At 37.5% G+C, this 23316-nt stretch overlaps 1 protein-coding gene across 7 annotated transcripts in view; it reads right to left on the bottom strand.

Moving 5' to 3' along the window:
* Positions 1–1328: 1328 nt before the first annotated feature.
* nrcama (neuronal cell adhesion molecule a) overlaps positions 1329–23316 on the bottom strand; it is a 68412-nt gene continuing 46424 nt past the window's right edge. For 2 of the 7 annotated variants that reach the window (XM_079816905.1, XM_079816904.1), the window contains exons 4-29: positions 22267–22372; positions 20275–20468; positions 20024–20146; positions 19551–19721; positions 18097–18208; positions 17753–17937; positions 17316–17447; positions 16848–16991; positions 16653–16764; positions 16359–16522; positions 15007–15154; positions 14535–14659; positions 14343–14363; positions 13614–13715; positions 13313–13510; positions 13156–13226; positions 12761–12983; positions 11798–11919; positions 11491–11695; positions 11256–11378; positions 10973–11149; positions 8221–8343; positions 6600–6755; positions 5999–6130; positions 5378–5456; positions 1335–4034 (exon numbers count right to left, since the gene is read on the bottom strand). In XM_079816905.1, the coding sequence (XP_079673031.1) occupies positions 3800–4034; positions 5378–5456; positions 5999–6130; positions 6600–6755; positions 8221–8343; positions 10973–11149; positions 11256–11378; positions 11491–11695; positions 11798–11919; positions 12761–12983; positions 13156–13226; positions 13313–13510; positions 13614–13715; positions 14343–14363; positions 14535–14659; positions 15007–15154; positions 16359–16522; positions 16653–16764; positions 16848–16991; positions 17316–17447; positions 17753–17937; positions 18097–18208; positions 19551–19721; positions 20024–20146; positions 20275–20468; positions 22267–22372 (3683 nt within the window). In that variant the 3' untranslated portion in view covers positions 1335–3799. Of the gene's footprint in view, positions 4035–5377; positions 5457–5998; positions 6131–6599; positions 6756–8220; positions 8344–8697; positions 8767–9871; positions 9908–10972; positions 11150–11255; positions 11379–11490; positions 11696–11797; positions 11920–12760; positions 12984–13155; positions 13227–13312; positions 13511–13613; positions 13716–14342; positions 14364–14534; positions 14660–15006; positions 15155–16358; positions 16523–16652; positions 16765–16847; positions 16992–17315; positions 17448–17752; positions 17938–18096; positions 18209–19550; positions 19722–20023; positions 20147–20274; positions 20469–22266; positions 22373–22993; positions 23012–23316 lie in introns of all 7 variants that reach the window. The other 5 variants (XM_079816906.1, XM_079816907.1, XM_079816901.1 and 2 more) reach the window with 4 other exon arrangements.

The raw sequence follows: 23316 nt of genomic DNA, 5'->3' as shown, positions 1-23316 counted from the left end.
ACATCTGTTCAAATCCACTGGATTAAATTCTTACACTGGCAGGGGGAGGGAGAGAAATAGATTATTTGTTGTTTATATGCACAGCAATGGGAGGAAAGTTATGCCACTATATATATATATATATATATATATATATATATATATATATATATATATATATATATATATATATATATATATATATATATATATATATATATATATATATATATATATATATATATATATATATATATTTATTTATTATTATTATTATTTTTATAAATCTCTTCTGCTCAACAAGCCAATCAAATATTATTACAGTTTAAAATAATGGCTTTATATTTTAATATAATATAATTTATTTCTGGGATGCAAATCTGAATTTTCTTCAGCCATTAATTCAGTGTCACATGATGCTTCAGAAATCATTCTAATATGCTGATTTATTATCAATGTTGGACAACAGTTGTGCACAGGAATAGTGCATGAAACCTAAATGTGTACTGTAATATTTAGGGGACAGTGGGGTAAGTTGAGCTACTGTTTGATGTCCTCCTTAAAGGAGTAGTTCACTTTAAAATGAAAATTAGCCCATGATTTATTCACCCTCAAGCCATGCTAGTTGTATATGACTTTTTTCTTTCTGGTGAACACAATAAGTTATATCATATTCTGTAAGTTGAATAAGGAATGCGGTCTGGCGGAAGCGAGATATTTTACTTTATAAAGTTTTAAATATGGATATTTTTCTTACAAAACCCCATCGATTCTCTTCAGAAGGCCTTTATTAACCCCCCGGAGCCAAGTGGATTTCTTTTATAATGGATGGATGCACTTTTTTGAGCTTCAAACTCAATGGACCCCGTCACTGCCATTGCTTGGAAGCATCCGGATATTTATTAATATAACGATGATTGTGTTCATCAGAAAGAAGAAAGTCATACACACCTAGGATGGCTTGAGGGTGAGTAAATCATGGGCTAATTTTCTTTTTAAAGTGAACTACTCTTTTAAAACTTATGTACCTAATTATATACTGTGGGATTTTCTGCTATATTGTTAAGCCATAGAAACATAGCATTTTCCCTCAATCATTAAGAGAAGTGAATTTGCCCCACCCTGGAGGTAACTGTGTCAGGTGGTAAGGTGGTAAGTTGGGTCATTGGTGGTCAATTTTACTTTTAAATAAAAATATGAACATAAATTAGCTTATTCAAAAATGCATTATCCACATTTTGATGCACAATATAAACAGTAGTAATATTGGGCTATAAGTGAGTAAATGTTCTTTGATTAAGATAATGATTGTGTACAAGGAATAAAATCAAAAACAGATAGACGGTAGTGAAATCCGGAAACCAACATTTATTTTAATTCTTTTATATACAAAATATTTTTTTTGTTTGCGATTATATTATAGAGTAAACCATTTCACAGCCTTTCATGCTTTATTTTCATGTAGCTTTAACATTAACCAGAATATTATTTCACACACTACGTTTCATCCGTCTTTGCCCCCGCCGACATAAACACATCAAAAGATTCTGCACCCACAGCAGTGCAATCCGGCCTCCTTCTTTGGGGATGCGTCCATTTCTTCTTCTATTATTTTTCCTACAGAAAAATGTCATAAGCTAGCTGGCCAAATAGAAAAGAAAACAACAGTGCCATTAAATAATAAGAATAAGAGCTGATGCGTGTCTGTGAATTCAGGTGGAACACTGTGCGGTTTACTGCAGTGCTACCTTACAGTACGTATACTCAATCATCAGTTGATCCCTGTTTTTCTGACTCGTGGGCTTAAGGAAAGTGGGGGTGATGTCACTTTTCAAGTGGGTTTCGTCATCCAAAGTGACTTACAGTACATAAATTGCTGGGACAGTCCTGGGATTTAGCGTCATGCTCAAGGGCATGATAGGATATCTCAGCAGCTTCCCCCTGCATCCTTTCATGTGTCCAAAATCCATTTGGCTGGATATTTACAAAGCAAATGTCATATCTATACATTAAAAAGCAGACAATTCCAAACTAAAAAACTTGATGCAAGTTATGACAAGCTAAATCATGAAAATCGAGGGCCTTGCCAAAAAAAGAGAGGCTCGCCCCATATATACAGTGGACAGACGTACTCAAACACACATTCACAGCCATCACACACACACACATTTATATGCATGCCTGCATAAACCGCACACACTCCAGCCATATTTGACGACAGCACCACTGCCGACCGTGTGTTTAGTGAAGCCCTGATTTCACTACACTCGACAGCTTGTAATACTTCAGAACATGCAATAACATGATTTAAAAACAGTTACATGTGAGAATGTGTATGGTTCTGCCTACTGGTGTCGCATATGTCGAGATGTTTCCAAGGACAGGCTACTGTAAATACCACAGTCGGATGTTTCCATCGCCTTTATGAGTTGCCGTCAATGTGTCAGATCTGACCAATCAACAGCAGGTCACTCATTACAGAAAAGTGGCAGTAGTTTTAGCTGTCAATGAGGGGAATGAGATGCCCCTCACCCCAATTTGAGGTGATTTCTGTGGCGGCGGCTGAGTAGGTGACATCTTTTCCTCGAGTCTTGCGGTCTTCAGTCAGTCCTGGACTTCTGTATCACTTGAAGTACTGATATAAAAGGGCTCGAAGCGATGAGAGGGAATCTTTTTTTGTCTATTGAATAATGTTTTCTACCAAGGCACTAAGGAACCGTGCTGAGGGGCCTTCGTTGCATCCCATACTATAAAACCACACCATGAGCGGCGTGAATTCTGCCGCCCAAACGCGGGGCTACGGGTGGCTACATGGCTGACTGGGGGGGCTTTCCTTCGCAAAAACAGTCCTGGGTGAAGTGAACCCGGTCACTGACTTTTCTTCAGGGTTAAAACATCGAAAGAGGTTCGCCGTGAATAAATAAAACAACTATAGGGAGCAAAAGAACTGAGAAAAAGGACAAAACCACATCTGCGTGTCTGAAAAGAGTGCGTGTGTGTGTGTGTGTGTGTCAAAAACATGCTACCTCATCCCTGATAACAATAATTGATTTTTAAATTCTGTGATTTTTTTTGTTTATTCAAAACTTCTGTCTGCCAAAAATGACGCCTAAGAACAGCTTTTATACGTTTTACATACTTCACAACAATGCCCACAAAGACATTGGTGCCTGAAATGTGCAGAATACCGATTTTAACACTGACGACAGAACGGAACAGGCATCAGCTGTGAAGCAAAAGTGAGTATCATACAGTCAGACGAGGTTCACTGTCTCCACAAAGCAGGCTAAAGGTGCGGTCACATTGGCGAAATTTCACATGCAAAAAGGCATGAAAGCTGGCAAAATTCCCACTCGCATGAATCCCAATTGAAATGACTGGATTTCGCCTGTGAACGTGAGTAAATGTGACCACACCTTGACGCTAATTCGCAGAAGGCATGATGTCAATAACTGATTCCATGCGTGTCCAGGGTACGAGATGGTGTGGTATAATGCCATCTGACAGTAAATAGGGCCATGGTAATAAAATATTTTCTTATATATGTCAATTTATATATTCCTATACACATATATTATGCTTATCACGTCTTAATGTCATGTGAAGTCCACTCTGACCAATCGCGGTGAAACTATAGGACTGGCCCTCTGCTCGCATTTTGCATAATTTCTCACTCTTACATTAGGGGCGTTTGTTTTATTTCTTTTGCTGTGTGATGTCAGGGGGTCACAGTGCAATATAGAGAATGTTCTCCATAAGATGGTGTGACAAGGAGGAGGGGCGTTGGATGGGTCAAAGGTCACGAGGCGTATCCAGGTAGTTACACAAAAGAGTTCATGGCGTTGACCGGGGAAGGAGCCTCCGAGCTCTCGTTGCCCTCCGCCGTGTCTTTTTCCTTCTTCCCGCTGTACTGGCCGATGAATGAGCCGTCCTCGTTGAACTGTCCGTCTCCTCCCTCGCCGTAATCTACCAGGCTGTCGTCACTGTCGTCCTTCTTGACCGTGCCATTGGACGGGGTCCGGCTGCCCTTCAGGGGCTTGTGATCCTCCGTGTCACTGATGTAAAGAGCAGAGACAAGGGGGAGGGGAGGATATTACAACAGCACAATTTAAAACTAGATATTGGAGATTGTCCATTTCCAACATGCTGTTTAGTGCAGGTATTTTCACGACAGTCCACAAATGCGTCTCTCCTATATCCGGGAGGTAGTAGATGGTAATAACTGGTCATAACGTGCATTTGGAAGGGTAAGTTAGGGTACATTCATCATAATGCATAAACCACTTCTCACAAAACGGAAAAAAAACTGAAAATGACCATTGAGGTTTTCTAAACAAATGCATATAAGTGAAGTGAAATCACAATAAGCAATCAAAAAAAAAATACAGATTTAACATTTTTGTAAAGGTTGGATCTGGCTTGTCCATGAGATTTACAGCCTTTGTTTAATGATCTACTGTAACTAGGAGATGAATAATGGGGGAATTTATGCATGCAAGATTTGCAAAGCCCCTCTTACCTTTCTAAAGACCTGAACTCCCCCCAAAATCAAAACACACAGGAGGAACAAATGAGACAGACTGACATGTTTGACAAATGAGGTTATCACTTTACAGTAAAGACAAACATATGCAGTGACATTATACACAACAAATTATGAACAGGACATGGAACGTTAATACAAGACAAAAAAAAACAAAAAACATGACTGATGGCTTCAATTGCAATTCTGATTTGGCACATTCAGAAGCTGAAATTTGATTTTAATGATTTCAAATATTTAAGGGTCCATTGTATCTCATTTAATGATGTAATATAATTATTTAATTATTTCATATTTATTCATTAACATTTATAATATTATTATATTATATAATAAATATAAATATTTTAATGTCATCAGTCAGTCATATCTACTGCATTGCAACAGTAATTATAATGACAATATGGCCAGACATATTACTGGAAATTCAGACAAATACAAAAGAATAAATTAAAAAGAATAATATAAATATGACAATAAATATTAATGATGACACAAAACAAAATCACAGCAATAAATCCAGCATACATAAATCAGGAAGGCAATTGATTTGACATTTAAAATGTGTTAAATGAATTCAAATGTAAAAAAAAAAAAAAAAGATTTTATACAGACATATAGCACACAGCTTTGGTTAAGGATTGTTATAACGTATAAAAAAAAGGTTTGCTCCTGCTTTCCTCAAGCTGTTTGTGGAGGGGCCACAGATGCTTACATTCATCTCAGAGGAATGAAAAAATTACAGTCTGAATCCCTGAGCAAGAGAAGTAAGTTTGCTTTCAATGAGTCGTGAAACCGTAACAATTTAAACATTTAGTTAGTGATCTAAATAACTGTAGATGTAGTCCTCCTCACCTGTACTCCCCAAATGTCCCATCATCCTCTTTCATGGGCTGGATCTCTGGGTCTTGATGGGCATCTTCTTTTTCTTTTACTACGTGATTGGAAAATCAACATGTTGCATGACATTAAAGTTCGGATTTTCATACAAAGTAGTTCACATGGTCAAAGCCACAAATTTGCTTATTAGAAAGATGCCTATTTTTAAAGTGGTCTTGAGTTGTCACACTAGACTGTGAGCATGCAAAATTTCTTCGGACACTGCAACGGTCGTGATATGACGTCACTCTCTGAAGCGTCTTTTTTTACATGAATTCAACATTTGAAAAATAATAACTGAAAAATGTAAGAAATATACAATCTACTCGACTTTACTGCAAAAATATAGCTCTTTTAATTCAGCCAAAGGGTCATGCCATGATGTATCGATCTTCTACTGGTCACACGTCGACATGTGATGCGCATTCGCAAGCTTGGACTTTGGAACGCAGCGAAATGTGAAATGTGTGCGTTTGAATGGAAGTCAATGGAACGAAAAGTGCAGTGTGACCGGTTTTAAATTCAGCATGTGTACCACATGGATGTGCTTAAATACCCGTTTCTATCATCTCACATCAATTTTGTACATTCACATACCTGGATATTTGCCTCCTTTGTTCCTCTTTATGAAGCAAACGATGAGGAGCACCAGGATGAGTAAAGCAATGGCACACATCAGCCCGATAAACCAGCCCTGCGTGGCAATGTCAACCTGCTTGCTGGTCATGGCTGCACATGCACACACAAAAGAGACAGGAAGAAGATACAAGAATGAACCAATTCTCACTTATCTTTCTTTTGAAATGTTACGGTTCATTTATCATGCAAATGTCACCAACAAAAAAAAAAACACACACACACAAAATGAACATAAGTTGAACATCTAAATAACGGCAACAAAAACAGAAGTCTCATTTATATGACGCTAACAAATGACCACCACAGAATTGAGGAAGTGCATTGCGCGTTTAAAATCCTCTGAAGGCCGTTGCAAGACGACAAAAAAGAGGAAGGAAAGAAGGAAGGAAGAAAAGATGGACAATTCTGGCATGCATCTACATTTCCATAAATCTGTCTGGACTCCAAGCATGCGTAATTTGTTAATGATGATGATGTCTGATGTCTGGAACTGAGGCTGGGCGGGGCTTCACGGGTGAGTGACAGGTGAGGTGGATTCTGGCGGTCATGCTCTCCTCACCTGGAACTGTAATCACCAGATCATCTGTACTGTGGACCGTTGCGTCTGAGTGGTCTTTGGCTACCACCCGAACCCTATAAGACATCCCCGGCTTTAATCCTCTAATCTGATATGTCCGAGTGCCATTTACAAACTCTGTTTTCCAGGGTTCTTTACCTGGAGAGAAGGACCGACGGCAGGGGAGAGATTATGGCAATACCAATTACCCAGCAAAAAAAGTTGAATTGAATTAATCGAATGCTTTAGTATCATTTGTTCTTTCAAGGGATAGTTCACCCAAAAATGAAAATTCTGTCATCATTTACTCACCCTCAAGTTGTTCCAACCCTGTATGAGTTTCTTTCTCCTGCTGAACACAACAGAAGATATTTTGAAGATTATGGTTAAAGGGTTAGCTCACCCAAAAATGAAAATTCTGTCACTAATTACTTACCCTCATGTCGTTCGACACCCGTAAGACCTCCGTTGATCTTCGGAACACAAATGAAGATATTTTAGTTGAAATCTGATGGCTCTGAAAGGCCTCCATTGGCACAATGCACGGTTCACTCTCAAGACCCTTAAAAGGTACTAAAGACGTCGTTACAAAGTCAATCTCACTACAGTGGTTCTACAATAACTTTATGAATCGGCGAGAATAGTTTTTGTGCGCAAAAAAAAACTAAATAACGACTTATATAGTGATGACGATTTCAAAACACGGAATCATGAAGCTTCGAAGCGTTATGAATCAGTGAGTCGAATCATGATTCGGATCGCGTGTCAAACCGCCAAACTGCTGAAATTTGGCGATCCAAACTGCTGATTCGACTCACTGATTCATAACGCTTCGAAGCTTCATGATGCCTTGTTTTGAAATCGTCATCACTATATAAGTCGTTATTTAGGGTTTTTTTGTGCACAAAAACTAGTCTCGCCGATTCATAAAGTTATTGTAGAACCACTGTAGTGAGATGGACTTTGTAACGACGTCTTTAGTACCTTTTAAGGGTCTTGAGAGTGAACCGTGCCATTGTGCCAATGGAGGCCTTTCAGAGCCATCAGATTTCAACTAAAATATCTTCATTTGTGTTCCGAAGATCAACGGAGGTCTTACGGGTGTCGAACGACATGAGGGTAAGTAATTAATAACAGAATTTTCATTTTTGGGTGAACTACCCCTTTAACTAAACAGCTGATGGACCCCATTGACTTCCACAGTATGGAGAAAAAAAAAGTACTATGGAAGTCAATGGGGTACATCAACTGTTTGGTGTCTGACATTCTTCCAAATATCTTCTTTTGCGTTAAGCAGAAGAAAGAAACTCATACAAATTTGAAACAACTTGAGGGTGAGTAAATGACAAAATGTACATTTTTGGGTGAACTATCTCTTTAAGTCACTTGCAATAATAATCAGAAAAAAATGATGTATTTATTTCTATGTATTTATGTTGTTTTAAAGCATAATAAAATCTAGAGTTATTAAAAGTACAGGAATCCATCAAAACAATATTTTTATTCTGATATTAGACAATAAACTCTAGATAATAACTTGATCTTATTGATTTATTACATTTTACTAAGGCTACTTCATGTAGAAACGCACTGGATGGTGAAATTTTAAGGAGGAAAGTCTTACTGTTATTAACAACATATTCCACATAAACATTCCTATCCGGCCAAGAGTATTCCCAGCTTATCACAGCATGGTCCTCCTCCACCGAGGAGTTCACGCTCCCAAACATCCGACCAGCAGGTGGCGCTGATCAAACAAGGAAAAGTACAAATGACGTAAGAATTTATGAGAGATTATGAAGAATTTGCCACTGTATACGTGGATGTCTTGCGGCCCCAAAAAATCTTAATATAGTAGATAGTTCTGATAAAATCTCTAGCATTATTTGCTTATATGCCACTAGTTTGGAAATTTGATATCTAATACAATGAATTTTACATTTAAAGTGCCTTTTTGGGGCCACTAGAGATATATTTGATGAGTGACACCTTGTGAGGTATTAAACAGTATATTGTCTACAGTTTCCTGTTCAACACAGCATCATACAAGCATAACAATCGAGGAATGAGAGAAAAGGAGACGGGACAGGAGTGTTTGTACCCTTGCGAAACGGGGGCTGCAAAGATTGAGTGACAGGGGGGGTTGGTGGTGGTGAAGGGGGGGCTGATCCTGGAAGAATACAGAGAATAGTGAAACACACAACATGAAACACAAAACATTAGAGAGAGCGAAAACAAGGCAGCGAAAGAGAGAAATGCAGATCAGAGTTAACAGCATGCAGGAACGTGCAGTTTACTGGTGCAATGAGAGGACCCTGAGATCAAGGCAGCGAGATTTGGGTTTGCCTCATCACACATTCAAACATTACTCTATGTCCTTATCTACACTAGTTAAAGGGATAGTTCAGCCCAAAGTGAAACTTCTGGCATTCTTTGAATTTCTATTATGAAAATGATCACTTTTTCCACAATAACCAAAGCTGTTAACCTCCAAAAAGGACAATAAACTTAGATATTATGACTTGCTTGCAATATTTACAGTCTTCTGAGGTGATACGATACTGTAGCTTTGCTGTGACAAATAGACCAACATTTAAGTCAGTATTCACTGATAATCATCGCCTTGAATTTATGAATCATTTAAATTCTTGAATCATTTAGTCCAATTTGTGAACTTCATCATCATTGAAAAGAACTGACTCAGAAGCATGATTCATTCACCATTCCGGTTCTCGACTGACTGATTCAGTCACAACAGTTCACTGGGTGGAAAGATGAGTGAATAACAATTCAAATTTGGTCTGATTCTGACACAAAAGTATCATATGGCTTTGAAAGTCTTGAAATATAGTGAACAAGCCGTATGGATTTTTTTTTGGAGCTTAACAGACTTGGCCACAATTCTGTACAACTGTTGTCATGGAAAAGAGCTGCATAAAGATTAATCAAAAAGGATCCTTTTGTGTCCCACAGAAAAATAAAATACAGGCGTTCAGGAATTAAAGCTACAGCATTTATTTTTGAATGAACTATTCCTTTAAACAACAGATGTTCTAGCTAAGCCCTATTGAAAGCAGTGGGATGGAATTTGCATTTCTTGGTAACATGATTCTCCATGGCATATGGAGCAGGCCAGGTCAGGTGTAAAGCTTTTTGGCCTGAGAAAAATCATGCATATGTATGTATCTATCTCCTTTCAGTGCTAAAGTGGCTTTCTAGTCTCATAGCTGATGCTCGACCAGCATGCATTCTCATCAGCCTGATACTGGTGTTACCTTTACCCGCCTCTACTGCGGGGTGCCGAATTAACGCTTCAGAGAAAAGAGAGAGACAGAGACAAAAGAAGACAAAGGTAGAGTGGATGTAAGTAGTGGCCACCTGATAACCAATCATTTAAAAATAGAATGTTTCCAAAAGTGTAAATCATGAAATATGATGCAGTTTGGAAGGTACATTTCAATTCAATAAAACAAACACAAAAACAAAAACAATGAAGTGTTAATAATGGAACTCAACAGGCCAGAGCACCATAACATCCATTTAAGGCATGTAGATGATCTATCTAAAGCAATCTTTTGTTTCACAGACAGAAAAAAAGAACAAAAAAAAAAGATATTTTATATAGGATATTATTTATATATAATGTGTTGGTCCCCCTTTTGCTGCCAAAACAGTCCACTTTTGATAGATACTGACCACTGCAGACCGGGAACACCCCACAAGAGCTGCAGTTTTGGAGATGCTCTGACCCAGTCGTCTAGCCATCACAATTTGGCCCTTGTCCGACTCGCTCAAATCCTTATGCTTGCCAATTTTTCCTGCTTCTAACACATCAACTTTGAGGACAAAATGTTCACTTGCTGCCTAATATATCCCACCCACTAACAGGTACAGTGATGAAGAGATAATCAGTGTTATTCACTTCATGTGCTATGCCTAGTCGGTGTGTGTGTGTGTGTGTTATATATTTAGTAAAACTGTTTGCTTAAAATAAGGCTAAAATAAAAAAAGTACATGATCACAGACCAAAGTTAATAACATTTAAATAAGTGGCCAATATTGCCTTGCAAACAAACAAACAAATACATACTGTAAATAAGGCTATGTGTTAAGTTTGTGTATTAAATGTATTCATATGCAACCCTAAAAGCACTGAAAATATTACACTGTAGTGGAATATGGAATGACAACAAGATCAGTCTGATTCAGGAATCTGAGGACAGGATTCCTCAGTTGAAACACAAACCTTTGTATAAGTTTTATTCTGCGGGCAATTTATGCGAAGCCACAGATGAGAATAAAATGCTGCATCTAGATCCTTGCATCAAATGCTGAAAATATTATATTGTAAAATCAGCCACAAAGCTAGTCCTCACCTTCGTCCATGATCGTGACGGCCTCTTCTGTGACGGTGGGGCCAGAGCCCTTGACAGTCATGGCATTCAGATAGAACTTGTAGCGTGTGCTGTACTTGAGGTTGTCCAGAGTGATGTTGGTCTCATTTGCTGATAGAAGCAGCTCTTTGAGCGGCCCAAGTTCATCAGTTGTATTGACTGCAAGCATAGCGTTAAAACAGAAAGGGTGAAAAGTATAAGCAGTTTGTATCTTTTCACAAATCAACAACAGATTCCCACACAACATGCTGTGATTTAGACCTACTAGACTGGTATTTGAGCAAGTATCCAGTCAAATGGCCGTTATCTTCCAGAGGCGGTGCCCATTCCACAATCAGTGAGTCCAGGTTCAGATTTCGGACTTTTAAATGTATAGGAGGCCCGGGAACTAAAAAAAAAAACACAATTGATATAATTTTAACTCATTTAAAATGACAATAATATTCCATACTTTGACAAATGAGTACATATAGAATAAAAATAAGTGCACACTACTGTACCTCCCTGTGGTGTTTCAAATTGCTGATCGGAGCTGGTGGGTCCGTCTCCTTTCCCATTGAAGGCTCTAATGTTGAGTGTGTACTGGCTGTAGAGATGAAGGCCGGGCAGATGACCCTCTGTCTCGTTCCCACTGAAGATTAGCACCTGTGGCTTCTCATGCTCAGAGTCTTGCTTATGTAAGCTTCTCACCCTCCAGTAACTCACCTACAAAATGTCCGACACATTAGAATGATTGCAGCTCACATATCAACATATTTAGGTAGATGACCATCACTGGTATGGAACATTTCAGTGGTCAGTAAGTACCTTATATCCCTTCAGTCGACCTTTGACTGTTGAAAGAGGAACAGCGTCCCAGCGAACTTCAGCAACTGTCCCATTCTGAACTGAAACTGAAACTTGTACATTCTCTGGGGCCACAGTTGGTGCTGAGATGACAAAGACATAAAAATATTGAATACATTTTTTTAATTAAAAATTGTAATGGAACTTCTCAGTGATAAACACTTTACAGACTTTGTCCACCATCTCTGATGTAAACCTTCAGTGATTTTGTTGCAGTGCATTCTCGCTGTAAAAAAAAAAAATCAGGTCTACAATTGAAATTTTTCTAGTGACTGATCACATCAAATTTTTTTAGTTGGCCAAATTGAATTTCATGTGAATTAAATTGCATCAATTCACAGAAATTCAATTTGGCCAACTGAAAAATGTAGATGTGATCAGTCACTAGAAAATGGAGATCTGATTTTTTTTTGTACAGTGCTGGGATTGTGTGCATACCATGCTATCATAGATTATGATTAATATAATATAATATATAATATAATATAATATAATATAATATAATATATAATATAATATAATATAATATAATATAATATAATATAATATAATATAATATAATATAATATAATATAATATAATATAATATAATATAATTAATATAATATAATATAATATAATTAATATAATATAATATAATATAATATAATATAATATAATATAATATAATATAATATAATATAATATAATATAATATAATATAATATAATAAATATTGGAATCAATATTTCCCTGGACTCTGTCCACCAACTTTGCAAAAGATGCAAAAAATTTGGGATTGTACCATAGTGCATTCTGTATATATCAAAATAAATATATAGAATAACATTACATATTTACATTTTATATACATGTTATACAAAATAATGTATTATCATATATTATATAATAATTAAAATAATATGAATGGTCCAGCTCACTCACAGTCCTCTCCTGAGTATCCCAGCATCACCTCTGGTCTGGGGCCAGGCCCATAGTCATTGACCGCCTGTACGGTGACTTCATAGAGTGTAAAAGTGGGAGTTCCTGTCACCATGTATTGCGAGACATTGGCCAGAGTGAGTGACGTCCAGTGATCCGCATCTTTCATTCTCCAGCTAACCTTGTATTGTAAGCCTGGACCATTCGACTCCAGCCCGGTCAGCTCCTGCTCACCAGACATAAAAAAAACAGGTTTACTGTCTGTTCAAACGCTTTGACATTTCATCATCTTTAAACTACATTTTTAATTGTGTCCAAAAACTTTTAGAAATCTATATTTAAAAAAAAAAAAGATAAATTAGTAGGTACTGTATTGAATCAAATCAAAAGAGTTTTACCCTCCAAGTTATTTTCATACTGTCAGGTGATGTTCCAATGACTTCAATGTCTGATGGATTCATGTCAGGCTCTATGAGGATCATAATCGGTCTTTGAGCCATAAAAATATAAGGAAGAGATTTTAAAGCATTCTACTTTCTTGCTAAGATCACTCACGTGCAGGGTTGGTTCGGTACTGATTGGACGGTGCGCTGGGTTCACTCAGACCCACGTCATTGAGTGCCAGAACCCTGAAAGAGTAATACACATATGGCGACAGATCCAGTTGGGCTGTGGTGGTGGTTCCTGAGACGCTGGTCATATTGTGCCATACTCCAGGCTCATGGAGTGAATCTTCATATTCGATCTGGAATACTGAGGGAACCAGGGACAAACGGATCAGAAGCTGTTGATTTAATATGTGGATCTCGAGTTGATTTGACACAAGGCATCAAACAAAGTTCAGTTTTTAACTCACATGTAATAGGGCTATTGTGGTCATTGCCAGGGGTCCATGTAAGCCGAACACTGCGCTCTCGCTGGTCCGTCAGTTCCAGGTCTGTGGGCGGGTCCGGTTTCTCTGAAGAAAAAAAAAACAATATTATGAGACACAAAACTCGATCCAGCTGAAGTCCACCAGACATTAGAAACATGCAACACAAGCCAAAATAAAACAAAAACAAATGACCAACAACTTAAAAAACGCCACAGACTGAAATATCACATTCTGTTAAAGGCATAATTAAAAGGTACAGCCAAACCGATCTCATGAGAAAACTATTTTACATTTTGGCAAATTCATATGAATTTGTAAGATTTGAGTCGTACGAAATATATCAATGCATGAAGGTCCGTCCCTAAACCAAACTCTATAAGCAGAATTAGATTGTACAAATTCAGCACCAATTCGTGAAAATGTAAAATACTCACAAATGACAGCGTGTTGGTAAAGCTGAAACCATGCATGTCTTCATTTTAAGTTTATTTTAAGTGAGCTGCCTCATTTGTAAACAAGATTAAAATAAAAACTCAAATTGCCTTTAACAGTTTATTTATTAATGGCCAATATGCACAAAACACATTCATAAGCACATATTAGGGAGGTGAAGAGGGATAAACAAAAAAAAAAAAAAAAAAAAAATTGAAAAACACAAATGTGTCAAATGGGTTTGGGACCTGTTTGGGAACTGAAAGAAGTGAGCTTTACCCAGTGGTGTTGGTGTGGCCTCTGACAAGGAAAGCAGGTTTGAGGAAGTCAAAAGGTAATTATACAAAAAAGTACAATTCCAACTCTTCAACAGCACTCATATAATCTGTATTAACAAAATGAAGCCATATCTAGGAAGCGATATTGTATACTGTACAGTTCTTGAGAGAGAGATGTATAAACCGAGCGTACCAACAACTGTGAGTGTGGCGCTGGCTGAATCGTGGTCCAGGGTGGTGTTTCTGATGCAGGTGTAGTTGCCCTCATCATCCTCTGTCACGTCTTGTATAGTCAGACTATCAATGCCCACCTTAAAGCTACACACATACACACCTGTTAGTCAAAAGCTACATGCCACCTTTCAAAGCATTTAAGGTTTTCACTTTTCTCAAACTAAGTTATGCTTTACATTATAGGTAGGCAACCCTTTTGACATGAAACGTCAATAAAGCAATTCAGCATTTTATGAAAGGTAATATAACAATAATAAAAGCCTGGGATTGTTTTACTAAGGCTCAAATACATGTAAAATAATATATTTACAATACATATTTTTTTTTTTTTTCAAAAAACACTCTGAATGCACAACACACAAGGTGCTGACCCTTGCTTTAGATGGTGCTTATATTTAAACAAGAATTGCAGCACTGATTGCAGATCATACCGAGTTTCGTCAGGAAGCTCTTCGTCATCTTTGAGCCATATCATGGATGGAAAGAGAGTGGGATCATGTTTGACCTTACACTCAAACACAGCCATGCTGTTTCTCTGCACCACTTTATACCCAGGCTGTCTGAGGATTCGTGTAGGCTCTGCGGAAAGAGAGAAAATTAAATAAATCTTCCTCTTTTCTCCAACATTTCCCATCTTACTGCTTCCTTTAGTCTATTATTCCTTCCTTCATTCAACATACCACACTGATTTTAAGGGATAGTTCACCCAAAACTGAAAATTCTGTCATCATTTAGTCACACTCAAGAAGATATTTGGAAGAATGTTTGTAACAAAGCCGATCTCTGCAGTCATTGACTACCGGTGTTGGGGGTAACGCATTACAAGTAACTTGAGTTACGTAATAATATTACTTTTTCCAAGTAACTAGTAAAGTAACGAATTACTTTTCAAATTTACAACAAAATTTCTGAGCTACTTTTTCAAATTAATTTGACTGACAGCTCTCCTGCCCCCATGTTGAGAAAAATAAGTGCAGAGGCGTTGTGTGTGAACATGATGGTTATTGTAGTTCTAGACTAAATGTGAGCATTTATTTATCTCACTTGCACAATAAAGTTTCTGTACTCCTCAAAATAAATAAAATCAGTCAAATGCAAAATCAGAGTCCAATGCAAACCTCCAATAATTAAATGTTAAATAAAACAACAATTTTTATGCATAATCTACCTTTATATTTAATTGACCAATGTCTTGCTGCTGACCTTTGATGATGAAAATTACTAGATTTTTTGTTTTTATTGGTAAAACTTTTTTCTCCTGCATCCTATTCTACCATTATCCAGAATGGAGCTGCGCCCTCTACTGTTCATGCGGGAATCTGCATTTTTACCTCAGCCTGGGGCTTGTTATTTAAATTTTGGTATGAAGAGGTCTTTACCGTTGCACAAATATATAACTTTTTTGTTATAAAAAAAAGAAAAACAAGCCGAGCCCGGGTGAGAAAAAGTAACGCAAAAGTAACGTACCGCATTACTTTTCTTAAAAAGTAACTAAGTAACTCAATTAGTTACTTTTTAAGGGAGTAACGCAATATTGTAATGCATTACTTTTCAAAGTAACTTTCCCCAACACTGTTGACTACCATAGTGGGGGGAAAACACTTGGCTGCAGAGATCTGCTTGGTTACAAACATTCTTCCAAATATATTCCTTTATGTTCAGCAGAAGAAAGAAATTCATACAGGTTTGGAACAACTTCAGGGTGAGTAAATGATGACAGAATTTTCATTTTTGGGTGAACTATCCCTTCAAACTGGAACAATTCAATTTAGCTTTCACTCACCTTTCACTTCCAGGTAAACGTGATTCTCTTTGTTGCCAAGATTGTTTGAAGCCATGCAGGTGTATTTGCCGCTGTTTAGTGACTGAGCCACACTGATCTCTAAGGTACCATTTTTATATATGATGTATGAGTCGCCATCCAGTATGCTTTGACTGTCTTTAAACCTGCGGATCACAGACACATCATCAGCATGCACCATTAACTCACAGTAAACACTTTTCCAGACATTAGAGACAAGTTTAAAAAGAATGAAAATGAACGCTACATTAAAGAACAAACAAAAAAAAACCTCACCATGTGATCTTTGGGAGGGGCGAGCCAAACGAAGCGCAGTCTAAAAGAGCCCTTCTGTTAGTAATGACTGAGTACACATGATTTGGAGGAGTCAGCACCCTGGGAGGTTCAGCTGAAACATAATATATTTACAGAGCAGAGTAAAAATATAGAATAGAATAGATTAGAATAGAAAAGAAAAGAAATGTAACTAACCCAGAACACTGACAAAGGCATTGGCCAGCAGGTAACCGTACTCATTGGAGGCGTTGCACTGGTAAACGGCACTTGAGCCTGTCTGAACATCACTGAGGGTGATAGCGTCATCTTCGATTTTCCGACTGGGGTCCCTATGTGAGTCTATCAAGAAATCACATCATAATTTATAACCATACCAAAACTATAATCAAGACATTCGTTTGAAAAAGCTATGCTATAAGCTACTAAAAAAAAGTAGATATCTTCATCTGAATGGAGAAATACTTTTTTGCCTATATATTAGATGATATCATTTATAATTTAATCAGAGCAATATTTTTTATTGGCACAAAAACTTGGCATCAAAGTAACATATAGTACAAATAAAAAAATTATTTAAAAAAACGTATGTAAGCGATAGTGGTGAAAAGGTTAATTATTTTGACAAAAGCTCACAGAAAGTGGTTATGTGAGTGGGTGACATACTTTCAATGGGAATTCCGTTGACAGACCATGTGACCTTGGGTTTAGGGTTGCCACCCACCCCGCAGGTGAGCCGTCCCTTTTCTCTCGGGGCCAGGATGAGGTTCTGAGGGGCACTGATCCAAAAAGGAGCCGCTGTGGAGATAGAAGGAGAGAGTTCAAAATCAAACTGACAATATTTTAAAATCAAAAATTTAGAATGTTATTTCCTGTGCCACAGATTAGAATGATCCTATCATATACCACAAAACAAACAGTAACAAATAATTTTGGATATTTGGCACACCAGGGGGTATTTTCTGAACAACAGGAAACACAAAGCGTCTTTCAAATGAGCTCAAGTCCATGAATGGTTCAGGATGGTGTCCAGGGGTCAGTGAATGATGTGACTAAACAGGATTTTTGAGATGTGACAGATGAAAAGACGTCCTGTGACAGACCTCTGACCGCTACAGTGATGGTGTGATGGTTGCTCCCCAGGCGATTCTTGGCTAAACAGCGATAATCTCCCCCATCCGCTTCTGTCACCTCTGTTATCTTCAGAGTTTTCTGGAAAGTGTGAAATGAGAAACGGCCGCTTGGCAGATCCCCGACCACCTTAGTCCAGGAGATATCTGGCGTTGGACTGAAAAACACACACACAAAAAAGTCAAAAACTTTTGAACTGTTAGTCACATTTAAGCAAAACCTTTGATACAATCTGACTACAATCAGAAGAACAAATGGATATGGAAGCAAAACATTAGCAACTCTTCGACCCATTTATCCACTTCCTGCTACTTACAGGCTATCAGCGATGCATTCCAGCTCCAGCGTGTCTCCTTTCAGGACCGTAGTGGTACTGTGCGTTCCTGGTGGGTGCATGAAAGTGGGCGCTCTCTCCCCAGATGGAGTGTCTAAAACAGGGATTGGTCACAATCAGAAAGACAAGTCTTGTAACCAGCCGGTTATTACCCAGGACTTATGTGAGGGGAAAAGATTCTATTTTGGTATGTGAAACCACACATGAACAAGGCAGATGAACTGGTGTCCAAATAGCGTATTGCTGATCAAATTTGACGCTATAAAATGAAAAAGTTTGAGAATATACTTATTCTGAAACTCAGAAATGTTCCCAGAAAGCCTTATGACTTAAATCGCACTGATGTCTTTGATCAAGTGAACCTCATATTGAATGACAAGAATTTTATCCTTCCATTGCTTCTTTTGGATGGACCGGGCCTTTAAAAGTGAATGGAAGGATCCAAATGAAAACATAATAGGAATGAACAATGTTTTCATGAGATATTTTACGAGTACTTTAAATAGTGTTGTATAGAATGTTCTATGCAACACTAATACAGTTATTCAGTTCGATGCAAAGAAAGGAGAAAGTTTAGTGAACTGACCAGTAGAAGATACTGCAGACACTACCTAAAATGTTAATTAGACAATTAAAAAACAAAGAAAAAGGACTGATTACCATTCATATACAGTCATCTTGGAAATGTTTGTTGCCATAAACAATGCAAATTTAATTGTTTCAAATTTCCAGTCATTCCCATGATAACTCCTGTATGGTTGGCTTCAGTCCTTTTGTTAGTTATATCTGACTAAATTGGTTTTCATTAAAAAAGATGCAAAGAAATGAATATTAATGCCAAGTGCGGCACAGTGTGAGACCTTCATAAAGAGGAAGTTGTTTGAGTTCAGGGTTGGGATTCTATAGAAGTGGGTTATATTTCTGGTTATAAGTGAGATATTAGGAAATGAGCTATTCCTGGTTAGGCAGAAACACAAGTGATGGGAGGAATGAAGGCTGGGTTCACTTGGAGAAGTTCTGCTAGCACTCACCACCCCAAAAATCTGAGCCATTCAAAAAAGCTGCCAACACAGTGTCATTCATAGCTTCGACTGGAATACAACAGAAAATAATGAGCATGCAATTTTTTGACATTTGCCATTCTGGATAACAACTGAGGCGGCATTTAAAAACTAAAGGGACAATGCGACTGTCCCTTAAATACTCACTAGGGCTGTCAATTTAATTCATTAATTGTTTATTTAGTACAATCATTTTTATAAATTATGTACAGATAATTAATGCCATTTTTGTGAATAATTTGTGAATAATATGTAAAATCTGGTTCTGTATATATATCGTGCAAGCTTAATTTACCATAAAGAAGGCAGAGTTGCTTCTATTACAAAACATGATTTACATTTTTGGAACAGAAATTGGTGACAAAAAACACTTACTGTCCAGCACATTGACGGTGATGGGCTGTTTCTGTTGGATAGTCTGAGTGTGTGGGAAGCGGGCGTAGCAGATGTAGTCATTTCTAGAGTCTTCCATGAGCACATTGGAGAAATACAGGTCTCCGTTTAAAGCCTGGGACACACGACTGTTTTGGGGAAGTCTCTGGAAATCTGACAAAACGGAGTAGACAAATGTTGTTTGCATTTGATTTTTGGCCTTTTGCCACCCTTATCGAGTACTATGAGAGCAGACATAAGCATATAACATCATTGTGAGCACCATTTGCCAATAAAAGAAAGACTATGAAATAACAATGAGAGCAGCGAATTTACATACTCGGGTTGCCATGTAAAGTATATGAAAACATAACCAAATGCCATTTCAGTGGCTGCTTACTCTAGGATGTGCTAGACAGCCGTGTGTGGTGGGCTATTGTAATACAAGTATGTGAATATATGTGATATTTTCTTACTGTTATCCATCCAGAAGATGATTGGAGGAGGCAGGCCAGCCGGGGGTCTGCACTGCAGTACTAGAGACATTCCCCTCTGTACAATGATTGGTTCATTTTTCTCTTTTGACCACAAGGGGGACCCTATGAAACAGAATTGGACCCTTAATTAAAAAAAAAAAGCTGATAGGAGGCAACTGAAAAAAATATTTTAAAAACCATTCCTGTGGTATTTAAAAAATGTTCTCTGTGTTTAGTTGTGCCTGTCTTACTTGACTGACGGATGACGATGTTATTGGACAAGGCAGAGCCATGCTCGTTGCGGGCGATGCACTGATACACGCCCTCGTACGCCTCTGCCTTCTCTCCACTGATGTCAATGACCAGAGTGCCTGAGCTGGGCTTCATAATAACTTTTGAATCCTTATCCACATCGAAATGAGTCCCGTTACGTGTCCATGAAAAGCTAGAGTGAAAACAGAAAATCCATTACATGCACACACAGCGAAGTTGCAATTAATATCTTTATTTATAAAAAAAAACGTTAATCCTTATTCACTTGTCAATCAAGTTGTTTGTGTAAAGGAACAGTTCACTCAAAAATGAAAACTATTTGAAATTTGGTCGATCACTTTTTTTTCACAGATATTTTGCCCTTTTCCATACAAAAAAACTGGATAGTGATTTAAATTGTCAAGCTCCAGGAAAAAAAGGATAAATAAAGCATCATAAAAGTGGACTATATGACTTTTGTACAAGACTTTTATGTTTCCTAAAGACATACCGACAGCTTTGTGTGAGAAAGAATACAATATTAAAGCGGTTATTCAATGATAATTGTAAAAAACATTTACATTTTAGTCTGTTCTTCATATAAAGCTATTTGTACGACTTCAAAAGACTTGAATTATAGCACACAAAAGTCACTTAAAGATCATTTTATGATGCTTTTGTGTCCTTTAAGGTGTTTGGCAGTGTAAATCGCCAAACACTTTTGATGCATGGGAAAGAGCAGCTTGGAATTTCAGCCTAATGATGAAAAAATAGCCATTTAAAAAATGGGCCTCTTCTGTCAAAAATGGTGAAAGATTTTACGTTCTGAAATGTTTTTTTTTTTTTGCTTCATTGGAATGGAATGGCGCTTGGTGACTTTTGTCGCATTAGCTATGTGAACACACAAAAAAATCATGGACATGATTTGGATATGTTAAAGGGTTGAAAAAAGGTTTTGACCTCCGTGGTCAAAAATGACTGACATAAGAAATGAATGGGAAATGCGAAAAAATCCGAAAAATCCTAATCTTTTGGTGGTACAAACTACAAATCAGCAACTGTGGAGAAAAAAACACAGCAATGAAGGGGTTCACTCTAAAATATCAAGTCCAAAATAGACACACATGTTGAATTTTGATGTTACTGTATGTGTAACAAAATGCCCTCCTATGTGTTCAGGTTTGAATGTAGTAAAAGCAATGCAAAAACTGACACTTCAAATCAACATTTCAAACAAAAAAATATATAAACTTTGACAAAAAGTAGTCTTTGAGAATGCCTAAGTATAAATCCAAATCCACAACTTAAAAATAAGTATTTATGTCTAAAAAACAATAGCGAATTCATGAGCCACTTTATATAGAACTGTCTAGTGGTTACACCATGGCATTACATAGGTTTTTTACATAAAATCCTTGTCTTTATTTTAACATGGAACACTACAGAGCCCAACTTTCGCTACTACGGAGTGAAAGTTTCTCGTGCGCACTCAAAAGTCTGTATATTTTTATTCTTGAAAAGGTCCCTTTAGGGACTCCGCAGTATTCCATTACTAGTATTGGAAACTATTGCGTGCGCACAAGATTTCTTTGTGTGTGCTCGTCGTAAGAGAATGCGTTAAAACGGACATATGGACGTGATATTATAGATATACTACTGCGGTAACAAAAGTCACATTTTGAGCAAATACAGCTTTATTAATTAATGTGTATTCATACTCTCACTTTCTTCATGACGCACAATTGAACTTGGTTATAGTATACATAAACCGGAAATTGTAAAACACGTGAGCACGCAAAAAAATTCCTGTGCGCACGCGAAAGTATCTCCATTTGTGCCAAATGTGACGAAGAGGACCAGAGGGTTAAAGACCTGCATAATGTTTGCATAATGTTTGAAGAAGAGTTTAGTAGGTGTCAGGCACCAAGTATCCGTCCACAGTAGCGGAATCTGCAGTAGCGGTAACCATGGTGATTCAAAGTGACACCCACCTGGGATGAGGCTTTCCTTTCGCTTCACAGTGGATAATGATGTTCTCCCGAGGGTCGATGATGTAATCCTTGGGGGACTGATGAGTTATTGTGGGAGGCTGAGGCACTGAAGCACAGAAAGCAGCGTGAAGACAAGCATCTCTATTTCCCCCCCCACACACACACACACACCTTGACACAAACCAGCACAGATGCACCACCTTTGCAGAAACTGATTCTGCAAGAAAATATCTAAAAATATAAATGTGCCCAGCTTTAGTTTATCAATGTAACAAAACCCAAAGAGACAAACAACCAAGGAGCATGCAGCATGCAACACAAACTCTCATGAAAGTTCTTGTTGGCATGGCAGCTATAATTTACATATAGCTTTATGGATACTTTAATGTTTAATACACTGTAAAAAAAAAATCAGGTCTCCAATTGAAAATTTTCTAGTGACCGATCACATCTAAATTTTTTAGTTGGCCAAATTTAATTTCTTCAATTTTAATTGAATTATATCGCATCAATTCACAAATTCAATTTGGCCAACTGAAAAATTTAGATGTGATCGGTCACTAGAAAATTTTCAATTGGAGACCTGAATTTTTTTTACAGTGCACAAGATACAAGTTAATATGCATATCAAAATCATAAACACTTCAAACCGAAGAAAGCAAAAGACATTCAAGTTACAGTAGCTCTAATTCACAACAAATTTCACAGCAAAAGTGCCCAGACTTACATCCCTCCAGAACTTTAGCTTTTTTGTCCAAATGAGTCAGGAAATACATAAGCAGAGAGTAAAAGAGTTCAAATTAGTGTAAGAGAAGAAGAGAGAAGAGAAGATCAAACAAAATCACGTTCCCTCAGAGAAACTTCCGGAGGTGTGTTGGGCACTCATTACCCATCATGCAACTCTCATGCCATTTCATTCTCCTAATGCAGTTCGGATGGATGCTGATTGTTTGTCGATGATTCATTGGCTTTACCACCTGCATCATGCATTAGTGATTGTAGAATAAGAAAAGTTCTAAACTGAACAATATGATGGAGTTATATTCTGTG

The sequence above is a fragment of the Gobio gobio genome (genome assembly GCF_949357685.1).
Source record: "Gobio gobio genome assembly, chromosome: 5".
NCBI classification, from domain to species: Eukaryota; Metazoa; Chordata; class Actinopteri; order Cypriniformes; family Gobionidae; genus Gobio; species Gobio gobio.
The sequence above is the reverse complement of the archived record's forward strand: the minus strand, read 5'-3'. Positions and strand labels throughout refer to the sequence as shown.